The 14,977-nt window shown below is 42.5% G+C and overlaps 1 protein-coding gene across 2 annotated transcripts in view; it reads right to left on the reverse strand.

Annotated features, from left to right (window-relative positions):
* The window catches only part of PTPRT (protein tyrosine phosphatase receptor type T), a 1,032,653-nt gene that overhangs the window by 577,969 nt on the left and 439,707 nt on the right, over positions 1-14,977 (reverse strand). For both annotated transcript variants that reach the window (XM_038572341.1, XM_038572340.1), the window contains exon 7: positions 9,705-9,998. In XM_038572341.1, coding sequence (XP_038428269.1) covers positions 9,705-9,998 — 294 coding nt within the window. The remainder of the gene's footprint in view (positions 1-9,704; positions 9,999-14,977) is intronic.

Consider the following 14,977-nt stretch of genomic DNA (forward strand, 5'->3'; position numbering starts at 1 on the left):
TTTTTCCAAATTATTAACCAATTACAAATATACTATTTGTTAAGCAATTTTCCATTCATATAAATTTTAACAGCTAGTTTCACTACATACTGGATTTTTTTCTGGGCTTCAATTATTATAGCTATAACACATGTTGATATTTCACGGTGAAATGTCCCCCACACCATTTTTTTAAAGTGTTATATTGCCTTTTCCTCTATATTATTTCAGATCAATTTTGAAATCACTTTGTCAAGTTCCAAAAAGAATCCCATTAGGGTTCTGATTGCAACAGAATTAAACCCATAAATTAATTTGGGGAGAATTGATAATCCCCCAATATTAAATTTGCTAACCCAACTACATGATATAACTCTCCATTTTTTCAGGTCTTGTTTTATCATCCCTCAGTAAAGTTTTGCAGGTGTGTGTTTTCTTTTTTATGAAAAATGTTGTATTTATTGTGGTAAGTATAGGTGTTTTGAATTACAAAATTTTATAAACTTTAGTAGCTCACTTTTATCTACTTTATATTTCATTATAATAGTCTTGGGAATATTAGTCATAAATCATATATATATTCAAGTTTTAGGTGGGAGGTTTGAAATTGCCTGTATTTTCTAAAAATTATTAGCTTTCTTAATCAGTAATGCAGAAATAATGTAGTTATCCTGGATAAAAGAAACAGCAATGTTTTATTTACTTACTTACTTACTTATTTACTGCCTTTGTAACAAGGGTTAAGATTGTTTTTTTCTTGCAGAGGTCAAGACTGTAACTAGAAACAGGAAAGTATGAACATATGCACTGAAGTTTCATTTATCTATCTGTCCATCTGACTATCTATGTATCTATATATTTAAATTTTTAAAACTTTAATTCAACTTAGTTAACATGCAGTGTAATACTAGTTTCAGGTATACAAGTGATTCAATACTTCCATACATCACCTGGTACTCATCATGACAGGTTGACTCCTTCATCCCCATCACCATTTCCCCCACCTATTTCTGGTGACCATCAGTATGTTCTGTAGAGTTAAGAGTATGATTCTTAGTTTGCTTCTCTGGCATGTATGATTTCATACATAGTTTCGGCACATTTCTTGATTTCACTCCTAAGTATTTATATTTTAATTGCATTTGAGAACAGGATACATTTCATTGTATTTTTATATGGATATTACTGGCATGTGGCTATTGATTTTTGCTTATTTGCTTTGTGTCTGACCATACTATCAAATCTCTTAGTAATCCTAATAACCGTTCTTTTCCCCCCTTTTGGTTTATTCTCTTAGGCTTTGAGGCTATAAGAATATGTGTTCCTAGAAATTAAAAAAAAAAAAGTCCCTTTCCATTCCTAGCTTAGAATTCTGATCAGTAACGAAAGCTGATTTTTTTTCAAATTACTTTTCAGGTTCTCTGGAGATCAGATGGTTTTTACCCTTTAATACTGATATGAAGTATTATACCAATAGTTTTTCCAATATTCAATGTTTTAATCGGTGCCTTTCTGGAATAAACTCAACTTGGTCATGGTGAGTTAGGCTTTCATAATGATGCTGAATTCTGGGGGTCATTTTAGAAAGAGCTCGAGTTTTGTACCTAGGTAGTTAAATGCTTGGTTCCCAGCTAGGCCACCTCGTCAGGTAAATGGCCTTGGATAAGTCACTTACCTTCCAGACAGCCAGTGAAAGAAATTATACCCACCCCAGTAGTTTGCTGCAAGAATTACAAGTAAAATCCTCAAAACAAGCTCAACGCTATGGGCCTTGCACATCACAGAAACTCAAACTAGGTTATTGTGGTTCTAATTACTATAATCATCCATCTTCTTTGCATTGTTGGCTCAAGGTTTTCACAGGTAGAGGAATGACTGACCTCCAGTTTTAAAGTACTTGGGAGCTATTTTTTTTAATCCAGGAAGTTTGATAAACAATAAAAATCCAAACATACTAGCTCTCATTATCATTCATACTACCTCTCTGTGGCTCATTTTTTCTTCCAATGTCAATTTTTAAGGTTAGGAAGAATCAGGGAGTATTTCCCAGGCTATGTTTGTTCCTTTATTGTACTTTACCTTCCAGGCCCTAGTTCTCTAGGGATCATGGGGGAACAGAAAAATCTAAAAGTAATAGGATGTTTAATGGGATTTTTCTTGTTACTTGGGAATTCTACCCAAGGCTACGAAACCAAGAAGGTTAAGGAGTAAGTCCTGTCACATTCTCCAGAGAAAAGCCAAGGCGCTTCCAGATGTCCTTTTCAAGACTGTAAGAGGCGCCCTGCTGGACCCAGGAGGCTGCACAGACTGAGAGGAGAGACTCCTGGAGGTTGTGAACAGGTGTAAGGGAAGAAGGCGTTACCTTGTCGCATCTTCCCTAAACCAAGTGAGGAGCCCCAGTAGATGTGGTTTGTGCAGAGGGAGGGAGGGGGGAGGGTCTGTAAGAAGGAGAGGGAGAGCTCATGCCCCTGCAGAGGCCTGCTCCCATACAGACACCCCTGGGTTCATGCAGCAACTCTTTTTTTTTTTTTAAGATTTTATTTATTTATGCATGAGACACACACAGAGAGAGAGAGAGAGAGAGAGAGAGAGAGGCAGAGACACAGGCAGAGGATGAAACAGGGTCCATGCAAGGAGCCTGACGTGGGACTCGATCCCGGGTCTCCAGGATCACACCCTGGGCTGAAGGAGGCGCTAAACCGCTAAGCCACCGAGGCTGCCCCCGTGCCGCAACTCTTGAACCACGTAAGGGGAAAGCAAGCTTTTCTCCCTCTTCATCCCCTCCTCCTTCCTCCATGGTCTGATGCCCTGGGGGAGGAAGGAGGTAAGGAAGCCACAGAAGAAGTGGAGAAGGCAAGGGAGGTGGAAGAATGAGTATCACTTTTCCAAATCATTTTGCCCAAGTGGTTGTCATAATCCAAGTTCTGTGGGTGCCTTCAGTATGCGTGCTCACCTGCACGACTCTGGAATCAATGTCCCTTCAAGCATGATGGGGCGTGCATGGAAGCCCCTCTTTCCCTAGTTTGTCACCATGTTGGAGATTTCTCCATTGGGCTCCAGATTTTGCTTTGACTCTGGATGGGATGGTGATTTGACTGCCATTGGCTGATCCTGCTGTGCTTCCCTGAGACTTCTGGGTAATCTCACCAGGATTATGGTGGGACAGAGATGGGAGTTAGATGCCTGGGCTCACACCACCATCCTGCTCAGAAACAAGTGCCATCTGCTTCTAATGCAGAGCCCTAAGAGTTAGGCCAGGCAATGCTACCCCCCATTGAAGCTAAGGCCTACGGAAATTAAAAAAGAAAAGCAAAAAGGCCTTGCTAGGCAGTTACATGGCTTTGTTCGATTTTCTAGACCCTTGATCCCTCTTTTAATCCCTCCACCCTGCCCTAGAACTGCATGCTGGATGGAAAACACAGAGCCCACCTGAGGATGCTCACTGACAAGAGTCAGGACTCACTTCCATTCCTTGTTTGCAAGTTCTCACGCTTGTAACCCTTGGCGGCCTCTCAGAAAGGAGACGGGTCTGGATAACATGCTTTTCTCTCTTGGGACTAAGACAAAACTGGAAAAAGCGCAACTCCTATCTCCACCCGGGGCCCCCATATCAGGTACCACTGTAGCCACCTCTGTACCCTGCAAGCATGTGTCAAGGACTCCAGAGCCTTGGCCTGCAAAGCCTTTTGTTTCAAGCCTCCCCTACAGCTTAGAGCTGCTGTACTATCCCATCACTATCTGAGAAAGTAAAGAAACTGCACTAGAGAAGTCCTTTACAACAGGGTCCATCACACCAGAACGAAAGGAATTGGTTTAGATTCTGACACCCTCTTCCTAGGCCTGAGACTTTTTTTTTTTTTCCAAATAATGTTCATGAAGGGGCTTCTATGTTTTCAGTTCTCTGCTAGGCTTATAACTTATCTCATTGAGACTTCACAACAAAAGTGTATTGTAATCTCTTGTAAATGGAAGAAAAGAAAGAGAGGCACAGACAGGTGTACTGCCATCCAGACAGCAAGTACCAGCTTGAAATAAAAACGAGAATTTTTTTGGCTCTAAAGCCTCCATTCTTCTCACTAAACTCTAATGACTACTCTCACTTCATTGAGCCCAGCAATTTGAATTTCTCCTCTTTATTCCCTTAGAGAAAAGAGACAGACAGATATCACTTCAAGTAGGAATCCATAAATATGTAAATAAAATATAATGTGCAATCAAACCTCAGGTGAAGGGAAGAGGAAGAAAGCCCTCCAAATCAGCAGTGTGTGTCACATTTTGGGCTGCACAAAGTTACTTTTCACTTGGAAAATCTGAACTCTGCAAGACCACAATGAAGTGGGTACCCAGGCAAAGGGGCCTTTGATTTATAGGGAGCAAGCAATCACAGGGTGGCAGAGCAGAGGTGGGGGGGCCTTAGGATCACTTGGCTTTCCAGATTGTTGCTTTGTGGTTCTACAACAGTTACTGCCTAAAGTCTGGCTCAAGCAGGGCTTCTGAGGATGAAGGGAAGAGATTTCCAGAGCATAAGAGAGAGAGCACGGGACTGCTGAACATCTATATCTGAGATAAGGGGGGATCTGTCTCCTGGGAGTAAAACCAGACCCATAAATAAGGGAGTGTGGCATGGAGGCAGATTTGGGTGACGATAAGGGAGAATTTCTCCTGTCTGATGCTGGGTGATAGTTTTAAGGCATCAACCAAGCAGGTGCTCAGACCACTGAAAGCACTACCTGGAGAAAAGATGAACTGGCCTGGTGGCGTGTTCTCACTTCTCCTTGTCTCACTGCCCTTCCCAATTGCTGGCCCTGGTCCCATTCTCAATGCCGTGGACCTTGGCCCTCCTTGTGAAATCCAGATATTGATGCCAGAAGCCTGTGTTCTTTTGAACCTAAAGGATACTCCGCTCCTACACAGGACCCCATCCAGGGTCTTGTGATAACTGGCTAACATTAGGTAGAGAGCAAGAGTAACCCCCCAGGACCCACAGCAGTTAGATGGTCTGCTATGGGAGAGCATGAGCTTCCTGTCAGAGACAGAACTCAAGGTGAGACTGGGTTGGCAACAGACAGCCCTCCGAGGACCCAACTCCTATCCCTGGATGTCTGTTGATGAGGATGTGCCAGGGCAAACCACCCATCCTTCTAGACAAGAAAACCTTTGAGAGTCTAAACTAGGATCATCAGGTTCTGAAATTGGATTTCCTATGAGATGATGAAGAACAAAAGAATATGCCCCACCCCTTCACATACCAGTCAGTTTAACAATTCCTGTTTTAACTTCCCGTTTTAACAATTCATAACCACAACATCCAGAACAATAGCAGCAACCAATAACAATTTGTTTTATGACAGGCATCTGAAGAGTATTTTGAGCTTTTCAAAGCACTCTGATGTACATGATTACATATGCACCCCACGCCTGTATCTCAGGAAGGGTGGCAAATGATGAAACTGAGCAAAAGAACATGGTGATGAATGAAAAAAACAAATGAATGGGGCATCTCAAGGGAGTAGCATGAAGAAAGAAAATCAGGCTGCTTTCACTGGTACTAAGAAGTCCCTTTGATTCTAAAATGCAGGTGCAATCAGGTGGCTCTCAGGGAAGATGAAGAGGTAGCCCGCTGATCTCTCCTGAGCTCCAGGTTTCCATGTGCCATCATCTGCTATGCATCATCTTTACTCCAAACCCAACATCTTCAAGCCTGAACTTGCTCCCATGCCCCTAACCCATCTATTGGTTTTCCATGTTGAAAAGCAGTTCCACCACTCGTCTCTCAGCCATCCAAACCAGAAGCCTAGAAGCATCGTTTCTGGCCCTCTTCTTCTCTCCTAGATAGTCTGTCTAGGTTTTGAATTAACTGGCTAAGAGTCACGCTCTGAGGCGAGCTCCAGATTATTGGGTTAGAATGCTGCTCTGGAGCCAAACTCTTGACAATCCCCACCTCGCTCCTGATGCACCAAGGACATACCTGGTCAGTGGCCTGTCAGACCTAGATGAACCAGTCTACATCCCACCTGCCCTTGAGCTGGCCCTCTGCTATCTTCCTGAGCTACACTCACTTGCAGCCTGAGCACAGAGTCTGGCACAGGGAAGTGGCTCAGCAGATGTTTGAAGGAAAGGCCTACAGCTGCAGTGAATGAGAGCATGCAGCTGGTCTCCATAGTTGTCAGCTGCTCTACCATCCAAGCCCACCCTCGAAAGGACGCGTGGAGAGTAAACCCCATCAAACCACATGATGGGGAGTCCCTTGGGCCAAGAGACTCTGCGCTAAACACTGAATCGATCTGCAATCTTGGTCTGATGACTCTGAGCCACAGTCTTCCTTCCATCTACCTCTCAGAGCTGCCGTAAGGATCAAGCAACCTAAGGGGCACACCATGAAAGTGGCATGCTGGTGTGGCACAGTTGTACCAGGGGTTCTTCAGTGTGGGTGTGTCTCAGCATCACTCAGAGGGCTCCTTAAAGGACAGGATTCTGGGCTCCACTCCCAGAATTTCTGAATCATTAGGTCAGGGCATGGGGTCTGAGAATTTGCATTTCTAAGGAGTTCCTAGGTAATGCTGATGCTGCTGGTCTGGGAACTATGCTTTGAGAACCAGTGCTCTGAGCATTTTAAAAGCACTGCCTACTGCCTTTCCACAGTGACCCGGTTTCTCTCCACAAAGCATGCTATTTCAATATTCGACTTTATGTTTACGTTTTACCCTTTTTGCTGTTTTGCTGGAATCTTAACTGAGTCTGTAAATTCCTCTGGGCAGAAATTATACCTTCCACACTCCACATTCTCTCATTTTCTGTTTTGCAAAATAATGAGTACATTTCCAGTGCGATTAATAATAGAAAAAGGAAGGGGGGTAGCTAAGAGCACCCACCCCAATAAACAGCATCCACAAATGGATACCAGCCCTGGAATCCTCTTAAAAATTAATTATGAGGCAAAGAACATTCTACCATCATTGGCAATGTGGGAAAGAAGATTATGTTCTTGATGACACATTTTGTAAAATGTGGGTTATTCAAGATTTTAGCTGTAACTTACTTAAACAACAACATTTTTTGAAATATAAAACCACAAACAGCATTTCAACTCATAATTTTTACAGTGATAGTCACACAATTGTGTTTTCAACATGTAAAATCCATTACAAAGCCATGGCAACAGTTTGCAATAGATTGTAAATTTTTATTGAGATGATCATCTTGTGATTGAATTTCAAAATGTATTATATGATCATCAGCAAATAAGTTCATGGGGGCTGCTAAAGTGCTTTAAGTATCATTTATAAAGATCAAAAACCCAGGAAACTCTTAGATTTACCCCACGGAAAGAGAAAAGTCTCACTGGCAAGATCAAATCAATTACTTTTATGGATGAATATTGAATTGCAAAACTGAGATAAGGTATTACCTGGTTTAATAACAAAATCTTATGTCCTTCTGAAATAGTAGGTTTCATAATAAGGTTTCAATAAGGAATTTTACAAAAGGCCCACTTTTGAAAATAATCGAGAAAATGGCATTTCCATTTATCACAGTGGCTCAGTAATATTCAAAGGAATATTCCCAAGCAATGGACACCCTCAGTAACCTTGGGTTACATGCCATCGAGATGCACTACTGAGGTACTCAGGAACGATTACAGTGAATTCTGCTATAGCTCTTGTTTTGACAACACGAATGTGTTCCAACACGACTGACATATTAGAGGACAATTTGAGCATAACACGAATGTCACATCTGCTATGTGTGATTCTGTATGTAAAACATTTTTGAAACAGAAAACTACACCCAGCTCAACGGAACCATGCAGGGATACACAGAACCTGTATCCACCTCAAACATTAACCTGCTATGTCCATTCACTGGGCGTGCTAAAAGCCACATCCACAACTTTCCACCATATTTAGAAAGTACTCTTCACCACCACTGTTGCCCACACGCTTCGACCTTTCTGACATACACTTCCAAAGCAAATTTGCAATCTCTTCAAGGAAATACCCCATATACGCTGCAGTATTTATGCGTATCCCAAACCATTTATATACATGAAACTGTGCCATGGCTTTTACCTACTTTTGCCACTGTTTAAATGTGTTGCTGATAAAGTATGAGTGCTGTGCCCCAATTCCACTTTTTCCCATAACCCTGATAATTTCTGCTACATACCTTCCCATACCACAGTGAATTTTGAGGACATATATGTCACATTATAGAACTAATTGTTTTGCTTTTTTTGTTCCACGGGGTCACTGTCATGATGGGTCCTTTTCTTCCCATGCAGAAGTCATCAGTGACCCTTTTCCCAGTGGAAGCCAATGGCTCACACTGCCACTTCCCTGCATACCCTCCTCCAACCCCGTGGAAAAGTCTCACCTCTGTATTCCATGCTAATGATGCATACCTCCATGTTTTCATGTGATGTGACCAATGATCAATGGCATTTGAGTCAGATAAACCTGAATGCAAATTCTGACTGTGCCACTTCCCTACATACCCTCAAGTGTATGTCAGAAAGGTCGAAGCGTGTGGGCAACAGTGGTGGTGAAGAGTACTTTCCAACCCCGTGGAAGAGCCTCACCTCTGTATTCCATGCTGATGGCGCATGCCTCTTTGTTTTCATGTGATGTGACCAATGATCAATGGCATTTGAGTCAGAAAAACCTGAATGCAAATTCTGACTGTGCCACTGGTCAATTCTAGTTTGGACAAAAAGTTTTAAAAAATATTGGGTCTCTATTTCTTTACATATATATGAGATAAAAGTAATCAAATGGTTACTTAGGAAAAATGAGATGATATAAATAATGTGATTTGAAAGAAAAAACAAAAGAAAACACTGAGTTAACTTCTTGAGTTATGTTCGGAGCCAGAATATCTTAGGGATATAGTCAGAGATACAATCCTAGCCAATGTTCCTTACTGGAAACACCATAGAAGCCTGGAGTCCCCAGGGATACAAAATGGTTGGATCAAAAGAATCCTCTAAGACACAGTCCCAGACACCAAACTCTTAGAGCGGCATCCAAAAACTTCAGAGAAATTGTTAAAGCCAAAGCCCCCAGAGTACCCTGAGCCAGGAGCTTACAGAGATACAGAATTCAGGGGGCCCTTGAATAGACAGTCCCAGTCCAGACTCTCAGGCTGGAATCAGGAGGCCCCAAGATAGTTGGCACAAGGAACCCTTCAGAGACAGAATGTGGACCAGGAACCCTCAGGGAAACTACAAAAACCAAGGGCTCATCAGGGTCACAGGCCCAGCCAAGGGAGTCAAAATTACAAACACCTTAAGATATGTAACAAGAAGTCAAAGTCACAAACACCTTAAGATATGTAACAAGAAGCAGGAGCATTCTGAGATATAGGGCAAACGAGACCTTTATAAGGCATACAGGGCCAGGAGCCCTCAGGGTCACTTTGAGCACTAGGAAGCCTCACACACACAGAGGCACCAGAAGTCCTTGGAGAGACAGAACCAGTGTCCCACTGACACAGTGTCAGAACCAGGAACCTCTCCATGACATAGCTGGAGTCAAGAGGCTCTATGAATCATGGTCATAGCCAGGTGATCTCCAGAGTTGACACCAGAGCCAGGAGGTCCTCTAAGGCAAGACCAAAACCCTGACTGTTGCTCTTCACAAAAGGAAGCACACTCCCATCAAAGAAGTTTAGAAATGACTGTCACAGAACTCCAACCTCTCAAAATGTAGTCATAAAGAAGTTCTTACCTGCACACTTGGTTCTGGTGGTGAGGGGAGGCCCTGGTGGTCCCGTGCCTCCCTCCCCTGGTCGTGTGAGCAGCACCCGGATCTCATACTCCACATCAGGGTCCAGATGCCACAGCTTATAGTTGGGAGAGTCAACTATGTGGGTTTCAGCCCAGGTGCCTGTAGTGGTGCGATATTCCACCTCCTTCAGGATGATGGGGCCATCCCCGATGATTGAGTTGGCATTTGGCTTGATCCACAGGTAGGTGGCCCCTACGGCCAGCAGCTCTGGGGGGGCAATGGGTGTGGGAGGCTCTGGAAGACAAGCAATCAGCAAAGGATGTCAGACCCAAGTGGTTTACAGAGAAGAATCCAAGCATGTACACACAAGGACAGAATTCCAGGGAGCCATATACACTAGCTCAGATCCCTTTCATAACTCCATTCATATCCTACTGGAATTTCCTCAAATTATATGTAAATACCTGAATCAGTATTTCTTCTTCCACACTACCAAATCTCCTCCATTTAAAGACAGTAAAGAAAGAAGGCAATTGTGGATAAATGGTTTTTCTAGAATACAGCAAAGCTGCCTGGATTAATATTCTGCTTTCTATCCTCAAACGAGCACATGTCTTTACTAAAGTGGAGTTTGGTTCAAAGCCCAGGGGAGTCTGAGGTTTACAAACGTTTCTTTCATAGTAACACACAGATTGTTAGTGGAAGCTCTCCCCAAATAGTGCTGTGAGCCTAAGTAGCAAAAGGATGATGGCACAGCAAAAATTCAGCTTCTTCCTGAACTCCAGAGGGATCCCTCCAGGAGGGAGAGTGTCACTGACACAGTGTCCGCTATGAGAATCGAGGGTCTAGGGAAAAGTCATGCGGAGTTATCCCGCATCTGCTTTGGGTTGGCCCTCCCCCATTAAATTCTATTTCCTCAGCTAAATAAATCAGAATTTCAACAGCACTTATGGTGAGTCTTTCTGGCAATCCTTAGTCCACTGGCAAAGCTGCAGAAATTAACGTTAACTTTGTATTCCTTATTTACCAAGAAATCTCATATGCATTACTTTGTGTGAATCTTGGGACATTATCACTTCCAGTCTGATGGATAAAAACAAAGAACCCAAGCAATGGGGCACCGAACGGAGATCATGAAGCAGGTAAGGCAGGATGGAACCCACATCTTTATCCCTTCCAAGGCCAGATATTCCCTTGGAAAGCTGTTTGCCTCTAAAATGTTCATTTTCTAAAAATCAAAGTGGATATATTTGTCAATTTTGTCTGTAGCAAAAAATAGCAAGTGGAACAATATAGAAAATGAGAATAAAGAGAAAATAAGCCCCCTTCCCTACCACCCAAAGTAACAACCATTTATATTTCTCCATGCTCCAATTTCTGTTCATATATTTAAGCCTTTTTCATCCAGCTACAGCAACATAAAGACCCAGTGTTTTTCTTCCCTCACTTACTACATTCTAAAGACTTCATTTACAACATAGACTTTGTCATCACTGTCTTAAAGATCTACAGAAAGATCTGTCAGGTAATCACATTAACTAGTGAGTTATTCCAAGTTTTGCTGTGGTAAATAATGCTGCAGTGAACATCTTTGTGCAAATGACTCCAGTTTCTCCTATTTATTTTTATTTTTTGGAAGCAACTGCCAACAGAAATCGAATCTGTCAATGGGTATGAACAATTTAGTGATAACCAGAGTAGAATTAGGAAGTGGAGGGAGGAGGAGGCATCTAGGGGTGAAATACAACTTTTGGAGGGCCTCTGGGCTATGCAGGTGGGTAAGGCAGGTACAGGTTTCACTGTGGAACTCAGGTGAGAGCTTCAGGATAGATCAGACTCATTCTGTGTTTGCTTTCTAATTAATTACCTAGCCACAAAGATTCTCCAGAGACAGAATAATTGCTATGAAACAGAGGTGGACAATATTTTCTCAGTGTGACTTGAAACAAATCTTAAGGGACAACTTCAGATTGCCTCTATTAAAGCCTGCCATTTGGTCAGAGAAGGAAATTAAGCAGATTAGTCAAGCTAGATGCTTTTCTTTACAAAGCCATGAAGGTTATTACTCAAGGCCTTGTTATCTCAAAGGTGTTTGCAAATTGATTTTTGGATAATTTGTTTCAGGTAGAGAAGTTAGGTTAGCAGGCAGATAATTTCTGGGCTCATCCTTTGTGCATTTTAAATATATAGACTCTCTGATCCCCATTGTCAACTCTCCAGAGTTCCCATCAGTTTCCAGGGAGGCCCCAAGAGTGGTATTTTGTAGCTCTGTGATGACTCTGCCCAACTCCTTAATATAATTATTCACAGGCTGGCCCTGGACAGAATTAAGAGCAGCAGACTGCAATACTTTGGGGCTTGCCCAAGTGACCACATTAAGCTCTCTCCCATCGACTTTACACCATGGTTTTTGCTCTATTTCAGGCATTAGCATTAAAGTGCTGACCATCAGAAAGAAAATAAAGTACCAGGCTTGCCAAATGTTTGGTCTCTTGCCACGTATTTCTGATGGTAGGTACAATATAGTAACAAACATTCCCTCGAGTAAATAAATGTCTCCATCTCAAATGACTTAGGAGTTCACATGTCCCTGTGCAGTCTAGCCAATGCTGTTTTCTCTCCCTCTGTCCCCTCAAGAGATTATCATGAAATACATCATAGCACTTCAGGTACTTGGCTCTAAGCAACCACCAGATTATTGTTTTGTTTTCTCTTTTGTTAGTAATCCTCTGATTTATAATTGGCATTCTTTATAAGTCACATGTTCGAGTGGCTCAGAGAGAGAAGTAGGGATGAGACACGCAATTATTATTTTTATTATTATTTTTTTTGGGGGGGTAAACACCTCCCTTTTTTAAATGAACAGAAAGACTGCGTTTGTCAGTTCTTCTCTTTTAACATGAACTACTCAACCAGACAGTGCAAGAAATCTAGGAGGCCATCTAATCCAATAGCTAGAGTCTTCAGAATGCAAACCAAGGCCCAGAAGGGTCCATGGCCTATTAACTAGAAGGAGGTGGGGGCAGAGCATCAGAAGTCAGGGTCCACATAGCATTCCTGCCTCTGCCTTTTGCTTCTTGGGCTTCAGATGTTCATGTAGTTAGCCAGAAAGATGATCCTGAGGAAACGTCCCTAGTAGTTTTTAACTTTTGAGGATGCATAGACCCTTGCAAAGACCTGGTGAGAAATTCCAGCCTCTCTTCCCAGGAAAATGCACATAAGCCTGTTACTGAGAGTTACACCCACCATTTCAGAAATTCAGGAGCCCTTCTAAAGCCTTTACATGAACTCCTGAAGAGGCTATGTTGAAAATAAAGGAAATGTACAGAGATCCTCCTGGCAGACCACATGCCCATAATAGTTTACACTTCTTTGGAACCCAAAGCCACCCTTTGTTGAAGGGGCTAGCAGTTGGGAGTATAGTCATGTAAGGAAATGGAAGTTGATGTGAGGTTCACAGACCGAGTGCTTCCAGGTTCCCAATCATCTGGGTCAAGATAAACATGCTAAGATTCCATGGGACAACACAAAGTAAATGTGTAGGTAGGTCCTCATGGCCATGACCCACCCAACACGTTCATAGATTTAACATTTGGGCTAAAACATTTTATACATAAAAACATGATCCTACCCATGAAATGCTATATCCTAAGTAGAAATCTTTTTTTATATATATTTTTTATTGGAGTTCGATTTGCCAACATATAGTACACCCAGTGCTCATCCCGTCAAGTGCCCCCCTCAGTGCCTATCACCCGGTCAGGTCATCCCATCCCCCACCCACCTCCCCTTCCACCACCCCTTGTTCTTTCCCAGAGTTAGGAGTCTCTCATGTTCTGTCTCCCTTTCTGATATTTCCCACTCATTTTCTCTCCTTTCCCCTTTATTCCATTTTCACTATTTTCTATATTCCCCAAAAGAATGAGACCATATAATGTTTGTCCTTCTCTGATTGACTTACTTCACTCAGCCTAATACCCTCTAGTTCCATCCACGTTGAAGCAAATGGTGGGTATTCATCGTTTCTAATGGCTGAGTAATATTTCATTGTATATATAGATCATATCATATTCTACAAAGGCTGGCTTAGAAGCTTGAGTTGCTATAATAAAATACCAAAGACTAGGTGGTTCAAACAACAGACATTTATTTCTTACAGTCTGGGAGGCTAGGGAGTCCAAGATCAGAATGTCTGCCAATTCAGTTCCTGGTGAGAACTCTCTTCCTGGTTTGCTCCTTGTTATGTACTCCCATGGTAGAGAAAGAGAGATCTTGGGTCTCATCCTCCTCTCATGAGGGCACTAATTGCATAACGGGAGCTCCACCTACATGAACTCATTTAAACCTAATCACCTCCCAAAGGCTGCCAACTCCTAATACCATCACATCCGGGGTTAGGGCTTCAATATATGAATTTGGAAAGGGAGGGACACACATTCATTCAGTCCATAGCAGAGGCTGTTTTCAAATTCACCCTTCTCTTCACGAAGGGCTTTGTCTAACTATCGTGGTTTTAAGATGAACAACCTGACAGAACTCTCTGTGAAAGAAACCCCAACTAGTACATACTCTATGCTTCTCAGGTGCCAAACAGAGTGCTGAGTACGTGGACTTTAGTGGTAGAGAGAAATGCAGGCTCTCTGGATGCATGGAATGAGAAGGTAAGGCAGTCAATTAAAGCAGCAATGACAATAAAATGGAATGAGGGTCATGACAGGGGTGGCAGAGGCAGTTATGAAGCCTATGAAGGGACCTAATCTGGTCCAGAGGTTAAGGAAGCTCTTGCAGAGAGAGCTTGTAACCCATGGGCCTGCAATTCATGTTAAGTTTATGAGCAAAGAGAGAATGCCTTTGGGGGTCCTATAGTTCTGAGATGCTTGAGAAGGTACTACCCAGGGCCAGACTGGTAAACAATTAAAACTAGGTATTCAGAACATTCATTAGTTCACTCATTCTACAAACACTGAGCACCTGCTATCTATCGCACGCTGTTCTGAGCACTGAGGATTCAGCAGTAAACAAACCAGACACAATCTGGTTATCAGCCGCTCACATACTAGCTTTCACTCAAGGACTGAAAGAGGAGTAAGAAGAAAAGAAGGTAATTCAGAAGCTGAGGAGGAGGAGGAAATTGGAGGATGAGCCAAGCCCAGGTGTGTGCTTATGGATCATTCAAATGATGTGCATCCATACAACAGAATACTGCACAGTAAGGAAAAAGGAATGAACTACTGACACATACGACATGGGCCAATCCCAAAATTACATTATGC

Source organism: Canis lupus, chromosome 24 (genome assembly GCF_011100685.1).
Source record: "Canis lupus familiaris isolate Mischka breed German Shepherd chromosome 24, alternate assembly UU_Cfam_GSD_1.0, whole genome shotgun sequence".
Taxonomy (NCBI): Eukaryota; Metazoa; Chordata; class Mammalia; order Carnivora; family Canidae; genus Canis; species Canis lupus.